At 35.7% G+C, this 21,553-nt stretch overlaps 1 protein-coding gene and 1 long non-coding RNA gene across 14 annotated transcripts in view; one reads left to right on the forward strand and one right to left on the reverse strand.

The window, feature by feature from the left end:
• Nucleotides 1-21,553, forward strand: part of MRTFB (myocardin related transcription factor B) — an 87,464-nt gene that overhangs the window by 52,326 nt on the left and 13,585 nt on the right. For 7 of the 13 annotated variants that reach the window (XM_072877832.1, XM_072877828.1, XM_072877824.1 and 4 more), the window contains 9 exons: nt 1,055-1,120; nt 3,558-3,613; nt 4,190-4,265; nt 5,341-5,502; nt 6,078-6,262; nt 13,623-13,763; nt 15,256-15,503; nt 17,074-17,227; nt 19,442-20,467. In XM_072877832.1, the coding sequence (XP_072733933.1) occupies nt 1,055-1,120; nt 3,558-3,613; nt 4,190-4,265; nt 5,341-5,502; nt 6,078-6,262; nt 13,623-13,763; nt 15,256-15,503; nt 17,074-17,227; nt 19,442-20,467 (2,114 nt within the window). The remainder of the gene's footprint in view (nt 1-1,054; nt 1,121-3,557; nt 3,614-4,189; nt 4,266-5,340; nt 5,503-6,077; nt 6,263-13,622; nt 13,764-15,255; nt 15,504-17,073; nt 17,228-19,441; nt 20,468-21,553) is intronic. The other 6 variants (XR_012044897.1, XR_012044896.1, XR_012044895.1 and 3 more) reach the window with 3 other exon arrangements.
• Nucleotides 13,097-21,553, reverse strand: part of LOC140658867 (uncharacterized) — a 33,314-nt gene continuing 24,857 nt past the window's right edge. Inside the window, exons 4-5 of the long non-coding RNA XR_012044903.1 lie at nt 14,951-15,022; nt 13,097-13,225 (exon numbers count right to left, since the gene is read on the reverse strand). This is a non-coding gene — a long non-coding RNA (uncharacterized lncRNA). The remainder of the gene's footprint in view (nt 13,226-14,950; nt 15,023-21,553) is intronic.

Raw genomic sequence — 21,553 nt, forward strand, 5'->3', positions numbered from 1 at the left:
GAACAATAGAATAAACAAACTACTGGTTTTTTTCTTTCTTTCTTTCTTTCTTTTTTTTTCCTGGGAACATTTACAAAAAAGCCCTAATCTTTGAAAGTACGAGGCCTTTATGTCTATGCCCTCCCCCAGGTTTTGTGCAGTTCCTGGTGTAATATTTAATGTGTGTCACGTTGGTTATTCTTGTGGTAACAATAAGATGAGAATTTTGTATATTTTATTAAATGTAACGAAACATAAGAAGTTAGCTCTGAAACTGTAAACAGTTTTTCCAAATTTGACAGTATTGGATTTATTTGGTCCTTGAAATAATTATAACAACACATATCTCAATCAGGAAAACAGCACTTTCTGATGTTTGGAGAGAGGATAAGGTCTGTTCCTGATTGTATCACCTTTTTGGTGTTTTTAAATAAGCCAGGTAGAATCTGGCTTCTATTCAGTTTCTTGTGTTTCAACAAGATTTATTTAAATGTACAATAAGCCTTTATATTTTAAAAAAAGAATCCTTAAGGAAAAATGATCAATGAAACACATACAGCTTTTCTTTTAAAATGCTCTCCAAACATAATTTCTATTTCAGCATAATGCAGTGATGTAAGATTGGTTTGAGACATATAAGAAGGCTGTATTATCATTACGTGTTGCAGTTTATGGTATAGACTCTATACCTCACTGTGTTTTCTTGAATCTATTATCTAAGAGTAGTGTTACAAGGGGAAAAAAATATCCTAGATCTAGATGTATACTTAATACCTCTTATGAGGCCTAGCTGATAGGAAAAGTGGATGTATGTATGAAATACAGTCCCTTTATCAGATGTGACTAAAAAGCAGCAAACTCCAATATAAATAGGGATTGGAAGCAATCGCTCCAAACTATGTTAATAGCAGTTGGTCCTTAATGATAGGTGTCTTAGAGGTTACTGTCAGGTCTGAATACATATAGAAAAAATATTTTTAAAGTTGAAATACCTGGTATCTTTTGAATCGTTTTTTTGAACCTTCAGAGGGATAATATGCTTACATATGAATGAATGATTGTTTTCTTTTCTCAGTACTTCAGCTGAGGCTACAACAAAGACGGACACGAGAACAGCTAGTGGACCAGGGCATCATGCCACGTAAGATTTACATTATTTCTAGTAATTTGTATTACTATACTGTATTAATTATGAACTGAATATATAAAATAATGAACATAAGTATTTATATGAGAATCATTAAAAATAACTTTATAATTTGCAAAGAGTTGTGGGATCCTTTTGGTCATCTAAATGAGCATGAAGTAAATTCATCATGCTTACCATGTTTCAGTTAAAATAGCCATTGTGATGAAAACACAAGGATTTGCAGACATAGCCTGATTCTCCTTTTATTTTCTCTCTTTAAATTATGACTAATCTTACTGAAATAAATTGAATTATATAAATGAGTGGACATCAGTAACAAAGCCAGCAGTCTTTAAAGAGCAGGATGGCAAGGGTTGCCAAACAAAAACAAAGGACACGTAGAAGTTGTGACACATGCGCCAACAGACGTGTCTTCTGTGTGAAATCTTGCATGATGGTAGCTTTGATGTTACAGGACGTGAGGCAGTGGACTAGGCTGGGCATTGTACACTGGATCGTATGACCTAATGCGGAAGCTTCTGTGTCTAGGCCTTTCTGAGAATGACTACGTTTCCAAGAATATGGGAATTGGCTTTGTGGTTTTTTTTAGAAAACTGTTTTGGTTTTAGACCATTTTTTTCCAATTGCCAGAAGTTCATGATCAACTTGCCATATCTGGCAAACTGTCCAAATTGGTGTAAGAATTTTGTATTCTCTTCTAAAACAATGATTATATAGTGGTAAAAATTCAATGAATGCCTTTAGATGCTATCTTTGGAAGAGTTAAGATGCTGCTTATCACCTTAGTGTGAAGTGTCTCACTAAGGCAGCAATGTCACCAAGTTCATAAATACAGTTGGAGATGAATTTATGATTTCAGGATTCCGTAATGCTGAGCTTCTGACTCTTTGGCCTGGCTACCTGCTATCCTTGACAGCTATGCAAGAAGTTATCAGTTCTTCAGTAAAGTGTTTTTATCTCTAACTCTGTTCTACCACTGGAATTTAATTGCAGATCACAGTGCTTTGACAAGCAAATAATGTTTGTAAATTTGCATATTTGTTACACTTGTATGTCTGAACTCACAGCATTTGTATTTTGAAAGTAAGTAATTGGCATGCCTTATGCAATTGCACTTTATTGCCAGAGTCCATTTTCTCCTTTATTGATTTCAGTCTGTTAGAGATGATAGTTGTTTCAGCAGCAGCACTTATGATACCTAAAATCAATTTAGGAATCACAAGAGGGTCCTCCTGAATATGGATATTTAGTGGCCTAGAATTCAATTGCAGTTAAGTCTTTCCTTAGAGGTGTTTTGGTGCTCGTCCGCTTGGGCTCCCAGTGGCTATGCTAATTGTGTAGCATAACGTCTTCTGACTTGTTTTGGAGATCAGCCTGGCCTCAGAATGGAGGGGTGCACTGAGAACATTGAGAATCCCTAAGTGGACAGTGTGGGATGAGACTGGGCTCAAGATAATAGGTCCAAGTTGTCAAAAGATTCAACTGTGAAAAGTGATTTTTTTCTTAAAGCAAACAAACAAAAACCCCAGCCATTGAAAGCATATCAAAATTATGTCAAGTTATTATAAACAGCCCAGTGTGCACTGGTGAATTCTACCTTGAAAGCACAGTGTCTTAAAGCTAATCTCTTGAAAGTTTCTGAGTATGCAGCAGACTTCAGATTGCTTTGCTAAAGCATCTTCACCTTCCCAGGTCTGCAGTGTTGATTATCTTCAGGAACGGAATAATCTGTTTCTTTTTGAGTGAAACCTGGGAAAAAACTTCTAAACTGCCAAAAGATTTTGTTTTGCAGTATCTTATCTCTGCTAAAAGTGTGGCAAATAACATGGATCATGCCTGCTGCCATCTCACTTCATCTCGTTTCAACAATCCAGTTGAGATGAAGCACTCTACAATTCGTATTATTTCTAGCTGAATGGTGGTTTGTACTCTTTTTGGCTATTTAGCAGTTAACCATCATTCTGTTTTCTACTCTGAACATTTGGGGCTTCTACAATTTTTTTTTAAAAATCATCACAAATAGTTCTTAAGGGACGGTCCAGTTCTCTCCAGTAACAGCAAGTATGAGGTATAGACAGATAGTAAATACAGTGGAATAAATGAAACAGTATTTTGGCATTCTGAACCTTACCGCATAAAATTTCTACTGTGGAAAAGTTTTGGTAAATAGACCCCAGTGTACATAGTGAAACAGTTAACTGCTACATGGTAATATCTGTTAAAATCAAATATTCCAAGTATTCTGTATAGGAGTGTTGTTCACCTCTGTTAAATATAAGTGAATATAACTAGCATGAGTCAAATGTAAGCCTGGTCAGGTGCAAACACAACTCTGAGATGGTGTTAAACACCCATACACACATACTGATTAGGATATTTCTTTTGGAAATCACTTCCTGTCAATTTAACTCTTACTCTCCCTTCACAGCTTTGAAAAGTCCAGCTGCATTCCATGAGCAGATAAAGAGCCTGGAGCGAGCCAGGGTAAATCACTTTGTGCAAACTTGTTATTAATGTCTGAAAATGGATAGTCAGTTCTATGTGCTACTAAATTCTCTGCGTACATGAAAAAATGATTACCATTACAGTAATAATATGTGCTTTTATCTTGGAAGAATCCATTAAAATAAAATATTCGTGTCAAATCTGAGAGGAACTTTCTTAATCCTTCACAGATCAAGGTGGGGCAATAAACTTACAGTCATGGTGTAATACATAGCTACCTCCAGCTAAGGATAGGATCCTTGGGTAAATTATGCTTGTGCAGTATTTCTGTAGCAAATCTATACCACTGTGATTTTGTGTGGTGGTACGGGATCAAATCCAGAAACATTACCATCCCAGCTCATTTGGGGAAAATAGAAATTCATTAGCACTGCTTAACTGATAGAAAAACAGAACAAAAGAAAACAAACCCCTCTACTGCCCATGTTTTAATAGCGATGTCCACCTATCTGAATGCAACTGCAAATATTCGTTGATTGGACATCAGTGATTTATCAAACTACTTTGATTTTTCTAGTAAACAGTAGTTAATGCTATTTCCTCATTTCTTTAAAGACTGAAAATTTTTTGAAGCACAAGATTCGCAGCAGGCCAGACCGGTCTGAGCTAGTCAGAATGCACATCCTCGAAGGTATGTACCCAGCTGTATGTACCTTTCGAGCTGCTATTAGAAGGAACTTCTGTTAGAGACTCAGTTTTCTAACTGAATTAGGCTTTGATAGAAATTATTTCTAAAGGTTTATATGCTCTACTTCTACAGTGTCTGTTGTAATCTGTATTTTGAATCTGTTTACTTTCATTGCCATAGATGTATCTATTATTATTCTCAACTGCGTATTTGTTTGCAATTGTATATTGCTTTTATTCTATAATGGTAATTATACCACGGTGTATGTACATGTAGTGTATATATTCCGTCTATTTCTACTCATATCCTAAAATAACCTGACAGCCTTGTACTTCCCCACCACCAACCCCCAAACAATCTTTTACAAACTTGACTTTTACCCTGCCTTGTTGTTTTCCTTGTTGCTCAGGTCATTTGAAACAATAGTCTTTTTATGAATGGGGCTGCATTACTGTGTTTCACCATAATCTTACCAAATACAGAAATTACCAAATAACCATAATCCAAGTCAATTTAATAGCCATTAGTTTTCAAAACATGCATTTGGATACTAAACCCAGATAGGAGTCTCCATATTGATAGATCACATCCATATTGACAGACTATCTCCATATTTTCATTGAAATACAATTTGAAGACTCAGATTTGTGCTAGAAGCTATTTTTAATGGTAAACTTTTAAAGATGTTTGTCAAGAGAGAATCCAAAAATCAATGGATTAATTAAACCTTTACCATAGCTCACACTCATAAACCATTACAGCAGCAAATGCTGTCTTCAGGTTATAATTAGCGTTTGTTATTTTATATTCCCTGCTTTATTGCTGGACATTATACAGATGTTTACCAAAAGTATTACTGCTGTTAAAGAGGTTATATTTATAGAAAAACATGATCACGGGGATGAACCACATCTACTCATATAATCTTATTTTTGCTTATTAATCTGAGAATGTTCAGAATAATACTTGCCTGCTTTTGATAAAAGTGGAACAGTTATAGCAAAGAGAAGACAATGTTGTTTGTCATGAAACTGGAGAAAAGATGGAACAGAATATTTAAATCAATATATCTTTTTAGAGACCTTTGCAGAGCCTTCACTGCAGGCCACTCAGATGAAACTGAAGAGAGCTCGGTTGGCAGATGATCTGAATGAGAAGATTGCTCAGAGGCCTGGCCCTATGGAACTGGTAGAAAAAAATATTCTTCCTGTAGACTCCAGCGTTAAAGAAGCTATTATAGGCAAGTAGAAGTCCCACAGCTTCTATCTGTTATCTGTATGGCATTGTGGAAAATAATAATTTAACTCTTTAGGGTAAAGTTCACTAGAAGAAAACATACTCAAAGTTTATTACTATTTACTGTTTCAGCTTCTGAGTTCTAAACTCTGTCATCATTTAATTAAAGTTACCCTATTTTTATTTGAAACTAAGTTAGAATTATATAGTTGGAGTATAATACTGTCTTTGAAAATACTTGTTTCTTAATAAAAATTATTACAAAATAATCAAACATATGTGGCCATTACTCAGTCTGTCATAGGTGTCTGTGTGCACTCCACATATGTTGAACATACCTATTAATCTCTTACTAAAGCAACTTCTGTTATGCACTTAGTTTTATCGATTCCTTGAATATGATTTAATATGGCTGTCATTATATTAAAAACACAATAAATACTTATGTACCATATGTTTAGACTGTGCTGAAAACGGATCATTTTCTAGCAATTAGCTAATTCTGCCACCAATGTCTAGATTTAATGCGTGTAACTAAAAAAAAAAATTGTTTTGCTTGTTTCTTTGTAAACATTCTAGCAGTTGGACAAGAGAATTATCCTCAAGCTTTGGATGATTATTCATTTGATGAGGACAGCAGTGACGCTTTATCACCAGATCAGCCAGCCAGCCAGGAATCCCAGGGGTCAGCAGCTTCCCCTGGTGAGCCAAAAACAAGTGACTCACCATCACCAATAACACCAAATGCTACTACGGCAACACAGGTACAGTTTTTAAATGTTGAAACAAAATCTTCACAGTATGTTTTTTGGTCTGGCACTATAGAAATAGGGCACTATAGAAATAGGGCATAGTTTCACATGGAATGGATATATTTGCTGTTGCAAAGGAGTGTCTGGGACTCCATTTTCTGTTTGGGAGTATATAGACTAGAACCCTGGCTTAGCTGTTGAAAATGATGAAATTCCCATAAACTGTAGTAAAGCCATAAATTCACTGAAATTCATTATGGCCAGTAGAAGATCTACAGCTTTCCCAGAATTTGTTTAAAAGGTCAAATCCATGGTTTACTCCAGCTGTTATTGATTACTTAATGTCTGTCTTCATTCTGGGCAAGGTCTTGAACTAATTTAGAATTAAACTTAGCTGAAACAACAACAGTTGACGTCAGTTCCATTATCTCCGGAAAAGTCCATAAAAAATAAGGTTTCACACATAATTTAAATGTTCTCCTATAGTTTTAAAATAAAGCCTAAGGAATATACCATTTAGGAAATGAAAATAACCTTTATGTTGATTTTTCTATGAGGTTTTTGGTATTTTCTCAAGTTACTTACAAAGAAAGGAAAGTAACTAAGTCTGCCATGGCAGATAAAATGTTGTCTTTATAGTAGAGCATTTAAACGTGTGAGGATTTAAAAAACAGTGGATTTGAATGAAAACACTTGACTGTTTTCACAAGAGCTGCAAAAATGAGTTTTGAAAAATAAGTCTTCTTACAACAATTTTATGATTTGAAATGGACAGTAACATCGCCTACCCTATCTTTAAACATATTATAAAAGTGCTGGTGTAAAATAATTTGCCAAAACAATAATGAAACAAACATCATGTGCTACAAATGAATTTATCTTCTGTTAGCTACTGAAAACACAGCATTATGTGCATAATCATACAGTTATCTGGATGCTTTCTAGAATATTTTGTACAGCTTCACAGGTCTTTATCTTCACCTTTGAGTTAATCAGTAAGTTTATTCATTAATGAGATGTATTTATTTAAAGGTTATTATGTTTAGCTTAAATAGATTTTTTATGATGTTTTGTCATACCTCAACTAGTAATTTTAAACTCACTAACTTAAGCCCAGTTAAGAGGAGAAGGCTTTGCTTTTAACTAGATTTCTGCAACTTTCATGGAGCTTTTTATCTGGATAGAGAAGGTGACCCAAATTAAGGCTCCAGTGGAGGGAAAGGCAAGCAAAATCATCATACATTGTCTGATGGTAACTACCTTGAACAGTCATCCAACTCCAAACTAGCCAGATTTAACAGTGCTCATCTCCACTCATTAACAGCTTGTTCATCTGAGACTGACAGAGCTAAGTAAATGACAAATTGTGCTTATATTTGAGTTATACTTGCCTAGGGGAACCATTAGTTTGTGTTTGTGTGTTGAAATGAAGAGTAACAAAAATTTTGCCTTGTATCAATGCTGAATGAGTTGTTGAATCAAATTTACACGTCTGCAGAGCAATTGTGTATGCTAGAAAAAAGTCCTTGATCCTGAACTACTGTTTCTCCCAGTAAGCCCATTTTCCTGTTGTACATAATTGAAAGCAGCTATATTATCACAGAAAAATAATTTGTTTCAGATTGATGCATTTTACCATACTATCCATGTTTACACTTCAATAAATTATTTAGTGGAAAGACTTGGGTTTTCATCACAGTATGATATATATGAAGTGACTTACAAATGACAGCAGTTTAATAATATTGCACTCAGCTTTGTGTACTTGGTGTCAATATACCATGTGTGTATAAGCAAATGCAGAAATGTTGGTAATGTTTTCATTTTTGTTTAATTAGCTGAAACTTTTTGTATTAATTTGAGCAGTATTCCTTAAGCAGAAAGTGTGAATTTGATGGAAATTCAGAAGGTTTAGGACTTTGTTTCACTTCACGCCAAGTCTGTACTGGCAAAACCAAATTGTTTTAGCCCTTATAACACAAACATTAAAATACTTTAACTTTATTTTGAAAGAATTTAAGAGTGTATCAAAATTTGACCAATATGTGAACAGTACTTCTAGAATTGTGTAATATTCTTCAGGTTGATGTTGATCAACTGTATTCTATAACGGATTTTTTTCAGGAGGACTTCCTAAGAGTGTTCCTTCCTCACTTTCTCCACTACACAAAGGAGAAAAAGATGCATAACTTTGCAGTTCAAATTATTTTCATGCTTGTCTTTTTATTAAGCATTTTTTGGGAAATGCATTTATTTATATATTTAAACTCTCAGAGGATTCATAGCAAAGCTAGGGCTCTACATAGGGAACTGTGCTGCAATTTGTAAATTAAGACACAAACAAAAGATAAGACAGAACTGAGTATTGAATTCTTCCTGTATAAAGTAATGCAAAATTAAACAGTTAAATATAGGATCAATATTGTTTGTGCTGCAAAGATGTTGTCTTAATGACCATGGATGCTTGACAACTGAGAAGTTCAGGATCTGGAATTCCTCTCCTTGGTTTTCTTATCACTATAGTAGATAGAAAAAGTATTGCAAAGTTCATATTCAAAAACAGTGCTGGACAGAAAGTATGGCACATCCATTTTACTTCATTGTACCTTAACGTACAGATTAAGATGTGAATTGGGTTTCATGTCAAGAGAATGTAATTTGCGTTGAATAAATTGAAAACAAACGATATGAAATTAGATTCCTAAGTAAAGAGTTAGGTTCCTAATGGAGAGTTAAATAAAAATACTCAAAGCAATACATGCCAAAAGCTTTTCAAGTAGCAAGCATAAGAGAGATACGTGATTGCAGCAACAAAATAACAGAGCACTTGAACTTGGTTGAAAAAGCACTTCAGACAGAACTTCAATCCTTTGCTTATGGATTTCATAACATATTACCGCCGCTTCTGTGCACAGATCTAAAATGTGAAGCTGCTCTTCTGCAGAATAAAACAGATGCTTACCTTGTTGTTCCTTTCAAAATAAAGAATAACAGCACAGCATGTCTCTACAGGAGATGTGTCTGGGAAATTACTCCTTCATTCTTTTAATTTCCTCTGACAAATTTTACATTTTATTACAACATAAAATACAAAGAATGTTTTGAAAACAGTGGAGTACAGCCAGAGTTCTTTTCAAGGCTTCCTCCTCCACACATTTCCAGACCTCAGAGGATGTAACATAACTTTGAGAACCTTCAGCTCTCGTTAACTGATGACCTAAAACTTGCTTTAACCTGATGTATTTGCATCTGGTAAGGATTAGGCATTTTAACCACACCACTCTAAACAGCTCAAATTGTGGTATGCACAATTCTGAAGACATTAAACAGGTATCTTCCAAACAGCTGAAGTATTTTGCTGGATGAGACAGAATATAATGACTGTTTTCTTAATATATTCACTGTAGCTTGTTGACCTGCTAGATGCTTGTTTGCAGTTAGAAGAAAAGGTCCAGAAATCATATTATCTGTAATTGGAAATAGAAGATCTGTTCAAAGGAAATAGCCTTTACATGACTTCATGAAATAATCAAGTTAAGAAGTTGAGACCTGTTAATTTAGTTTTTTTAATTAAAAAATTTATCAAGTAAATGATATGCATGGTTCATTGCCTCATCTCACACTTGCAGGTAAAATTGGGAAGTCTGTAAAAAGCTTTGTATTTCATGTAGCCATTAATCCTTTGTAGTTGAGGATAACTACTGATATAAAGAAAAAGTTATTTACTCTATGGCAAGAGGAGAATGTTTAACACTGTAAGTTTCAAGCAATAGGAATTAAGGGGGGGGGGTGGTTTGGTGTTTCCTATTTTAAAGAGTTTTGTGCTGTCACTATGGAGTTGTTTTCATAGTCTGTAAAGGGTTGCTAAAAGGGTTGAAGTCAAATTATTTGTTTGGGTTCAAGAAGGATCAGAATGATGAAGGGTAAATGATTATGTAATGAATAAGCTAAAGTATCAAACATTTAAAATGCTTTTTAGATGGGACTTCAGGAAAAGAAAATACAAGCACCAGTGAAAATCATGAGAACATGAGAATTCTCCTGTGCTTTATGATAGTTCAAAGACAAACTAAGTGCTTTTTAAAATGTTCCTGCTATAACTAGAATAAGCCTTTCAAACTTCATAGTAACAGGAGTGCAGTCATGTTGGAATACAGCATCCAGAACCCTTTTTTAAAGGGCAAGTCCCTCTAAAGTCCCCTGCCAGTTCTTATGCAAGTCCAGCAAATAACAGATACTGTGTAGATATCGGATGCTTTCCAGAGCAAACACTTTGAAAGTTGGATATAAAAATAGAGGCATTTATATCTTTAGCCTGCCATCATAAATTGACACAACCCCAAGACAGGCATGTGTGCAATGTTTCAGTGACTAGGCATGGCATACTGAATCTTGTAATTTAGTAAAGCAGCATCAGGAGCTTTTCCTCTGGATGGCTGCACAAAGGATCAAAACCACTCTACAGTTTAGATAGGTTACAGCAAGCTGGCTATAGCTGCCTGTTGGCAGCTGACAGTTGGCAACACAGCAAAATGTATAAAAGAAACACAGAGATAAAAGGGAAATTATTATAATTTCATTGTAGGCAAAAATCGGAGAGCTTACTGCATGCAGACTGTCAGCTTGATAATTGCCATCCCAGAAATACAAAAGAACAGGGACATAGAGTTGCAAAATGTGTACCAAGTGTTTTTAGCAAACTGATTTAAGTCCTTTGTGGTACAGTCTCATTGAAGAATAGTAGAGCACAGGAAGAAATGAATTAGGGAGAAGGTACCCATCTGACTTATAATGCACGGTTTTAGAATGTATTCTGAAGAAAAAAGATATTTGCTGATAGGAATATAAGGGAAATGGATGGGCTTTTATAAAAAGAATATTGTACTAGGTGATCTAATTGCTTTCTTAAACAATGGAAATACAACTGATATCATCTGTCTGGATTTAATACTGTATGGTATTAAACACTAGCAAAACTGGAGAAGATGGAGATTAGCAGAGATAAGACAGAAAGAGGGAAGTACTGGGTTGAAAGGAAGTTGGTAATAGTGCTCTGCAGGAGTTGATTTGGGGACATTCTGGTTTCATGTTACCATTAACAAAAGTTGGAAGGCATTGTCAGCACACAGTTGGATTGTTGTTATGCAGAAAGAACTGGTTGATTTGGCTTTTAAGGAGAGAAGTGGAATTCCATTAGAATGGAATAGCTCTTGAAAAGAAAAATACACAACACCTCTCCTTCCCGTGAAAAAGAAGTGTGGAAAGCTGGGGACTCTGACTCAAGAGAAAACTGCGGAGGAAGACAGTTGGGGTGCAGTGGTCAGCAGTGAAGTGACTGAGCTACTGTGTACTTCCTCTGTAAAGCTGCAAGTGCGTCAGAAGACATGATTCCAGTAGAAGTGTTAATGCCACTGTAAGGATCCAGTGAGACCCCATATGGAATATCCTGTACATTTCCAGTTATTTATATCTGAGAAAGACTAATGAAAACCATAACACAAACAGGAAAGGATAATCAGAGAATGAAAAATCTCTTTTATGAGGAAAAGAATAAAATTCATTTGTGTAGCTAAAAAAACAAGGGCTGAGATCTGTTTATGTACAGAGTCTATATCCCATCGGAGGGATATTCACTACAGAAGGAAATAGGTTTTAAATCAGAAAACAATTTTGGCACAGAAAAAATTGATTATGACAAAGTTAAGCTCAGTGAAGTTTGGTTATTATGCAGGAAAACTTTTGGGAATTTTCTGGTAGGCGTAGTGGTGCCAGGAAAATAATAATAATAAAAAAAGTCCTAAGTCTATACGGAACTTCATAAGTTTATAGAAGAAATTACACACGTGATGTTTGTAACAGCAAGAGAACAAACTCAGTAAAGTTCAGGCTACCGGATTGTACCTACACAGTAACAGAATTGTGCTGGCAGTCAAATACAGAAGAAATGCACTTCCTGGCACAGTCAGAGGTGTGGTTGCCATGAAAATACAACAGGAAGCTGTCTCTTCAAAATACATCTGCTCTGCTGCTGCATGATCATTCTGAAACAAGAAGTTCGTTTTCCTATGTTGATGTTTGACCTTCATGAAAGAGAGGCTTTTCTGACAGTACTAATTTCAGTGGCAAGATTCTCCTTGTGTACACAAGATTCTGCCTTCACAGACAGAAAACAGTGAAGGCCTCACTTCTGTAGTAATAAAGCAGTGTTTTCTGTAACTTCAGTAGGCTGCTTCACTATACGTGTAGTGTGTCTAGGGTCAAATTTTAATGTTCCTTCAGGCAGAGTAATAACAAATGGTGGTATCTCTGCTAACAATTGCTAACAATGCATTCCATTTTTCCTTTGTTTTTAATCCTTATCTCTCCTTTTATTTATAATTAATGAAATTTTGTTTGAACTATTTTTCTGTACTTAGTTGCATATAAAAGTATAGAAACTAGTTATATTCTTAAAATCTGTAACTTTGGTTCTAGAAGCCTTCATATATGAAACTTGGTAACGCTAACAAGAAAAGAAATTTGTTTGACGTAACCTTTTCCTGTAATTCTGACTGACTACCTTGAAGAGATTTCTTTTTTTATCCTTATGCCAGGAGCAGAAGTACTTTAATGATAGCTGTCAGTTCTAGAAGAATTTTGCCATTATAAAGTTAAGAACCGGCATCAATTAGTTAATCTGATTCTGGGTTACCAACCAGAGACAAATACACGTTAGGAGCAGTTTAAGTAAAATGTTCCTGACTTGAATGGGTGAGGTTACTTCTGGAGGTCCTTCCAGCTCTTTTTTATGATTTTGTAAGAAAGACAGAAAGAAAATGTTTTTGTGATATTTCTTTATTTGTTTTCATGTATGTTAAAAGGAGAAAAGAATTCTGCGAATTAAAACAACAGTGTAAAAGTTACGAAAACAAAGCCCTTCCTGAGGGCTTTTTTGGTATGTTGTTATAAATCCTTTTTGGTTATCATTCTTTTTACCTGCAGAAAAAACAACAATAATTAAGAAAAATGTTAATGTTGGAAAAATATCAAATTTTGTAGTATATCGTAATAAATACTAAAATCAGTTACTGTTTTGCTTTGGTGAAACTAGAAATAAATCCTGTATTAGTAAAAACAGATTTGGGGTACACTTACATGCAGTAGTTAAAATGCAAACTAAGAAGTCAAGGTAAGAAACCAGTTTATCTTATTTGCTATATTTGAAGTGTGCCAAAATGTACACGAAAGAGTCCTGTCTTCACCATTCCTCCTAAAAATGTTTTGTGAATTTGACATGACAGTAAATTGTCTTAACCTTTTCACATTTTTTCAATTATTCAGATGGTGGATGTTTTTAATGTTTCTTTTTTTCCTTATATTTTTTTAATACTAGTATCCACCTTTAACCTCTCCAGTTCCTGAATTTCTCAAAACTCCCTCTACAATCGAACAGCACGTTACACGTTCTACTGCCACAGCCACCCTGACCACAAATACTGTATCTGCAGCAAAGCCTGGGCCAACATTAGTAAAGGTACATATTTGTAATAATGGCATCTGAGGACTGTGTTCTTAATTTATGTCATTTTCCAATGCTATATTTCATGAAAAAATACACGAGTAACATTGTAGTGCCTATAACTAACAACAACTTTCATTAGTGTTCAGGAGAACATGCTGGGTTGTTGACTGAAAGCTGTTGTATGCCAAGATCAACCATTAACACTTGTAGGGACTGGCTCATTATTTCTAGAGGTCCTTACATTACAGCTGACAAAAGTTTTCAAGCAGAATTATGCATTACATTGCTATGGAAGTTTTTAAGAAATAAGGACAACAGATTTTTGCAATATTGAATTTCTACTTTCTGTTGGTGAAATTAATCTTTTCTAATCTAGTTTTGTATTGAGAATGATTTAATAGGAACAGAGGCAACAGCATTCCTAGTCTGCTTATAACCAAACTGGTGAACAGCATTGCTCCTTTTCCGCAACTATTTTCTTAGTTCATTTATTGTATAAGCAGAATGCACGGTGTGAGAGAAGTTACTGTATCCTTGTATTTGAATATCAGAAGAACATACTCAATTCTCTTTTCTGCACTGACCTAGCCAGCAGCATGGAAAACTTTTTCAAATACTATTAGAGAGGGGGTTGTGTTAGAAGATGTCTATAATATTTCATTTCAGCAACTTTGCCAAAGGTCTTCAGCTCTGTAATGATTATATGTATGTAGACTTCTACCTAACTACATGAAATTAATTCTTGGCTAAATTTATGAGGATGACCTCTGATAGTCAATTTCTAGTACAAATTTGGCTATATCCAGTGAAATCACTGGACTTGTACCAACTTACTTAATGCAGGACCTTAATGACAAATTCCGATATCCCCAAAAGCAGGCTATCTGTGTAATATATGTGTATGGATCAACACAGGATTTCTGCTTTGGTACCTTCTGTGTGACTAGGTAACTGTCTTCAACTTTTCACTCAAAATAATGTCAAAGAGCTTGTAAAGGAAGAGAGTTTTACCACATGTGCAGGCATTGCTAATAAGGATACTGCTGAAAGTTTCATAAGAGTAATCCTGTAATTTATAGGACTGTCTGTCAGTGCCTTTAATCTAGACCTGTAAGTACTTCTGACCTGCAAGTGTTTACAGACAGACTTCAAGATACTAGCTTTTACTTGTACAAAGTGCGAAGTGGCTTTGAACTTACCTGTTCAAGAAGAATGCCTCTTTGCAATGACAGGTCCCGACTAGCAGAATCCCTTAGCTTCATTTGTGCCATCTATTAAAAAAACATTCACTAACTGTGATTTGATGACCCCTTCTTGTGCACAGTATAAATCAGCTGGAGTATGTTAGCTTTTCAGGGATGGTAAGTGATCCTTTTGGGCAGGTTTGCAGGGATAACTCTTTGTAGTAAATGCACTCCTCTATGCTTTGTCTTTATACTTTGCATAAGTGCTCATAAATGAGATGTCTGTTACAGTTGTTTCAATCTTTTCCATCCATGAACAGCAAAGCCACCCAAAGAACCCAAATGATAAGCATCGGAGCAAGAAATGTAAAGAACCTAAGCCAAGGGTGAAAAAATTGAAGTATCATCAATATATTCCACCTGATCAGAAAGGTGAGAAAAATGAGCCACAGATGGACTCCAACTATGCTCGTCTGCTACAACAGCAGCAACTGTTTTTGCAGCTGCAGATCCTGAGCCAACAGCAACAACACTACAACTACCAGACAATTCTACCTGCACCGCTGAAGTATGTGAAGCATTGTTTGTGTCCTTTAAAGAAAAGATACATACATCAGTTATAGACTTCGTGCTTTAGACATACATGTGTTTTGCAAATGTTAAGAGGCAGTTGGAACCCAAGAAAACAGAAATGGCAGTGTGCATCACTGTGGGTATTATTTGCCTCATTTAAGAAGGTGATGAGGTGGTTCTCTTGTTAAAATACTCCTGAAGTCTGATAAGCCGTAAAGTGGTCCTAGTTATTTTTGTGTGATGTGGAGACAGAACCTCCTACCTCTCAGCTGCATTTTTCCAACCAGATGCATATTTGAAACTCAAAAGCATTTGTGCGAAAGCAAGAAAGTTTTGACACCATTTTCACTCAAATATGATGTAGGTAGGCAGAGCAGAAGAGAAGCTTACAGATGATGGCTTTTACAAAGACACGTACTATTGTAGTGTTTTTATTGTCTTTTTACATCAGTTTCACAGACCACATTTTTGCAGTTTACAAATAAGAAGAAACAGTCATTTTACATTAGGTAAAATTTGTATATTGTTTATAGCCTCATCTCTAATGCTTATATGAGTTCCTCATCAGTGTTGATCTTTAGCACTTTTAACAGTGAGAAGTATACTCTCTGATTCATAGATAGAAGCAGTCAGAAAAATAAGGAGTTACCAGCATTACAGCAGAATGAGAAGCTGACTATCTGCAGAGTTTCATTCTCACCATCTAAGACCAATCTTTCCCTAGAAGCGTTTACAGTGTAACATACCACAGTCACACAACCCTAAATTCAAATGACTTTCAACTGTTTTTTTTAAAATGAGTTTTCACTGAGTTATTTTTCCTCAGCAAGTGAGGCTAGAAAAGTTAAAGATACCATCTGTGGTTATATTTATAATTACCATGTATCCTAACATTTGGACTAGAGATGTTTCTGCCTGCTTACCCACGCTTCTTATGTTCCATTTACTGACATTTCAGAAACGTTTCTTCATAAATCGGTTGAACGAAATAAGAGCTGACGTACGGTACCTAGTGTAAATGATGGCATTTTTAAATCTTTTACAATTATTTTGAGATCCTTGTATGAGATTCTTCTTATGAGTACAGCTGATAAAAAATGCATCAACTTCAGAGCAAACTGCCTTCACATCGGTCCTTACTAAATGTGAACATTGGACAAGTATGTAGGGTTGATACACAGAGTTCAATATTCGTTTTTTATTGATGTCAAACAAAAAAAGTAACTAGTTGTCCTTGCTGATGATTAATTTGTATAAACTGATTCTGTAGTCCATAGTATCCTCCAGGGATGCCATGACAATAATAAAAACTATGAAGCATTAATTAGTACACTTAACTGAAGAGAGAATAAAATATCAACATACTACTCTGTTATGTTTTCTTCTCTGTGCTGTTCTCCTAAAACATTTAATGGTAATGTTTTATGTTAAATATGTATTTGTAAAAAAAAAAAAATTAATTCATTAACTTGATAGACACTAGATTCAGAATTACAGCTTCTTGACTGCAAACATAATATATTTAGCACTGACATTCTTGTCCCCCTTTTTCTTGCCACTTGAAGGCCACTGAATGACAAACAGAGTAACAACGGGAATACGCCACTGAATACTTTGAACAACAGTACACCAACATCAGCTGCCAGCTCACCAAGACAGAATAGTAATATTTCTAGCCGGAAACCAGGACCTCTACCTTCAAGCCTGGATGACTTGAAGGTAAAAAATAAGAGGGATTTGTCCATTCCTGTGCATCACTATAGGTCATAACTTGCAAACTGTTACTATCAAGAATAAGCCCGGATATTGTTTACCAGTGAAAACTGTACTTTTCTCTTTAACCGTTTAGAATAAGGTTGTCAAAGTTTTCATACACAAGTCTTCTGGACTTAAATATTTGTTTTGATTTAGCCTCCTCACATGCATATGTTCTAGAAATTACATTTCTTTCCCAAAGAATTAGAAGAGGAAGAATAATTTCAGACAGATTGTATAGGTACATAATTTGATACCTTGGTTATGAGGTGCACTTCATGTGAAGTTTTAGCCCAGGCACATTTAAACAGTAATTTCCTCATGACAATTTTAGTATATCAATGAAGAGGTTGAGTTAAGCAGTATAAATTAAAAGATGCCCTAATAATAACATATTCCGAGAGGTCACTGCTATAAAGCCAACACATTAATAACACTAGTAAAAGAGAATAGAAAATAAGAGATCTGCTCACCAGAGTTCAACACATTGTCTGATAATGAACACTAAATTTCATAAAAGCTTCTTGAAGTTATAAATAATGGTGTAAACTCTGTTTAAACTGCAATATGAAGGCATTGCATAGGATCTTCTTCCCTCAGAAATACATTAACAGGAATTAATAATTGAGACACCTAATGGAAATGAACCTGAAGAAGCTCGTGGGGGTTTATGTTCAGATCCTTTCAATAGCAGCTACACGAATGTGCCAAACCTGAGCAGAGGAGTAGGGACATCTGGTGGGCAGTTTATTCATGTCTCCCTTCCTTTACCAAGGTGTTGCGTTTCTGAGGGACAGGAGCAAGTATTTTTTTAGACTTGAAGGGACAGAGAAGAGGTTTTGGAAGATCAGATTCTCAAGACAGTAATGTATTACTGTCAGTTAAAGCCAATCTTTTAATGTGAAACAAGTCTAGAAAATGCAATTCAAACAACAGTGTTTGAAATAAGCTTTTCAAACTTTAAGTTATTAACTATTAACTTTTTAAGATCCTTAATATCTGAATTTGTGCTTTGTAGTGATTAAAGCTGTTCACTTATCCATTTCTGCATAATTTATTGGTATTCCTGCTAATGTGGTAACAATAACATAAGCCATACTTGCAGACCTGCTTTTGGTGGTTTTAACACTGAATCATCTAAATCAGTTCTGATTAAGAATTCAGGAATGCATTGTTGAAAAACAGAAAAATTGGAATGCACTCTCAAGCAAGTGTAGAGGATACCAGACTGGGGGAAACAGCTGATAATCATTGTTAGGTGGACATTTAACATAAAATGGCTGTGGTTCTTAGAGATGTTATGCAAATGGATTGCTGTGACTTTTCATCATTTCCAAACCATGAAGTTCTATAATTTAAAATTCTAGACTGGCAAAGTACTGAAATACTACTGAGGTCACTACCTTTTATTCTTTTAGAGTTGGTTAGAACATAAATATAGCCCAAACACTCTACAGTTAAATGTGGTGTATGTATATCATAAATAGAAGCCATTCATGGTGACTGTTCTTTTGTAATTTATATTTTGAAGCACAGAATTAATTTACACTCAACACATTTGCACTTCACTTTATAATCTTATTGGAAAATTGAGAACATTCTTCTATCAGAAATTAGATTAATTTTGATTGATTATACTTTTTACATTTGTAAAGGAAACCCAGATGGCACATAGCTGTAACTGCTCAGTTGCTAATTAGAGAGAGTGCCTTTTGTGTTTGATGGGTCTACTGAATCATCCAACTGACCTGATAAAATTTCTCAGAAATAGGTCTATCTGTCTTGATAGTGTAACAAAGGGGTCCAGCATGCTAGCGTTCAGTGCTTTTATCTGCACTCCTGCCATCGTCTACAGGTTTGCTTCAGAAGTTTTTAGCCCAGAATTGGAGCTGTACATTCATTTTCCCATTTCAAATATTTATGAAAAATCAGCATAACTTTGCTACTGTTCATTGTACAGCAACTGAACACTACTAAGGTTTTGGCCACTTAAACAGTGAAAGTAAGTAGCAGGGCATGGAAATGTGCTCACGGATCATGCACACTGTCAGAACCCAGAGGTGTAATAACTAGCAAATATGCTGAAAAATAATTTTTCTAACTAAGATGTGATAAGGTAGAATTATATATAAGTAAGTCTTAATGTTTTATTTACTATTGTGCTTTATTTTATTTCAGGTAGCAGAGCTTAAAATGGAGTTGAAATTGAGGGGATTACCAGTGTCTGGAACAAAAACAGATCTTATTGAGCGTCTGAAACCCTATCAAGATCTTAATAACAATGGGGTTGCTACTAGTAGCTCTGTTACAGTAACCACTTCTACTGGGGCCACAGGTAACACTGGGGAAGTGACTGTGGCATTTCCTGTTGCAACACTAAATAAACCAGTGGCTAATACGATATCCAGCTTTCCTCCAGAAAAAACATCTACTGGACCTGGCTGCAAAGTAGTAAACACTGATAACATTAGCTCTCCTTTGCCTATATCTCCCTCTCCTTCAGAACAATCTAGTCTAAGCACAGATGATACTAGTATGGCAGATACTTTCACAGAAATGATGACCATGATGTCACCATCCCAGTTCTTAAGTACTTCCCCACTAAGAGCAAATATGAGTGATGATAATCAGAATCGCAGCAGTGGAAGCATCTCAACCGTGGAGTTTGATGTAGCAGAAAAGGACCGCAAGCTTCAAGAAAAAGAAAAGCAGATTGAAGAGCTCAAAAGGAAACTGGAACAAGAGCAAAAACTTGTGGAAGTACTGAAAATGCAACTTGAGGTTGAAAAACGGGGGCAACAGCAACAGTCTCAGGCTTCTGGTACCTCAGCTGCTTTGGAACAGAAGCAATTCAGTGTTGCTGTCAAAGATGAAAATGCTCTTACTGACTGCTCTAGTACAAGTCAATCTGTACCTGTAGCTAGTCATTCTTTAGGACAATCGATATATACTAGTGGCCAGAATCCAGTTGCCAAAAAGGCGGTTGTTATCAAGCAGGAGATACCTGTGGCCAAAGCTGAACCTCAGAATGCCATTTCTCAATTTTATGTTAATCCACAGAGGCAGCCGCAAACTGCAGTTGTTGCCCAACCTCAAGCTTTATTAACTACCCAAGGAACTGCACAGCTGCTCCTTCCACTGTCTATCCAGGGACCGAATTCTACCACTGCAGTGCAGCTACCAGTTGGAAACATAAAGTTGCAGGTAAGGGTGTTTTTATTTTTCATCATGCAAACTGCATGGTACTATTTGCATAATTTAGTATAAATAGGTAAATGTGCTGCCTGTAAGATTACCTTAAAATCAGGCTTAGCCTGTTTCTGCTTTAGGGAAAAGAGTAGAAAAACTTAAGAGCCAATCTCTGTATAACTTCTTCTAGTACTTGCTTTCTTTGCGACTTTTGTTCCCAGATACTCCTTCCTGAACAGTAATTGTCTTACCATGTGCTGCTTCCATGCACAGCTGGTTTTGACTTATATCAGCATATATCACTATTTTGTTGACTCCACATTGTAACAGAGAGCTACAAACCCAGTACTTTATTTTGGGGTATACCTGCTTGCAAAATGTGTGTTTGAACTTCCTTGTGTGGTGATGGCTCGTTATATTTCAAAATGTGAATGCTAGGTTGTAGAACTCCAGTGGAGTTATAAAAAGAAACCATGGTTACACAAAAATTATTTCTAGGCTGATTATAGGTAGTATCACAGTGAATAAATACAGCATAAACCAAGATAGGTTATAAATGAAAAGGTATAAGAGTAATCTGACCAAGCTGAAACAGTTTAACCTGTTGGTCTAAGGTAGAATCAAGCATGTACTACTTCCCAGTGGCATTACTGGGACATAGCTAGATGAAGTCCCCTGCACCCACATGGTTATTGTGCCAGCAAAGTATTCTTTCAAGCTCCAGCGTGTACTGGGCTGTTGTGGCATGTTGTGGGCCTAGGCTTTGGTGCTAGCACGTGCACCATCATGGTTAGCAATACTTACAAGGGCTGTAAAATTCTGATGGGGATGGACCCCACAGTCTGCAGTGCAAGAGCTATTCCTGGTAGCTACGTACCCAGACAGATCTTTGTCTAAATTGTTCTAAAACCCTGCTAGAATTCTGTAACAACCTTAAGCAGCTTGTTCTGGTATTTCACTTCACTGATATTGCAGAAAGTTTTCCTAACTACCAGCTAAAATTGTCTTTCCTGAGGTTAGACATGCTTCTTGCCTTTCAGTGGTCATTGAAAACTACTATCATCTTCTTAAAAAACACCTTTTTCTAATTTTGTCTTTTTG

Source organism: Ciconia boyciana, chromosome 13, assembly GCF_034638445.1.
Source record: "Ciconia boyciana chromosome 13, ASM3463844v1, whole genome shotgun sequence".
Taxonomy (NCBI): Eukaryota; Metazoa; Chordata; class Aves; order Ciconiiformes; family Ciconiidae; genus Ciconia; species Ciconia boyciana.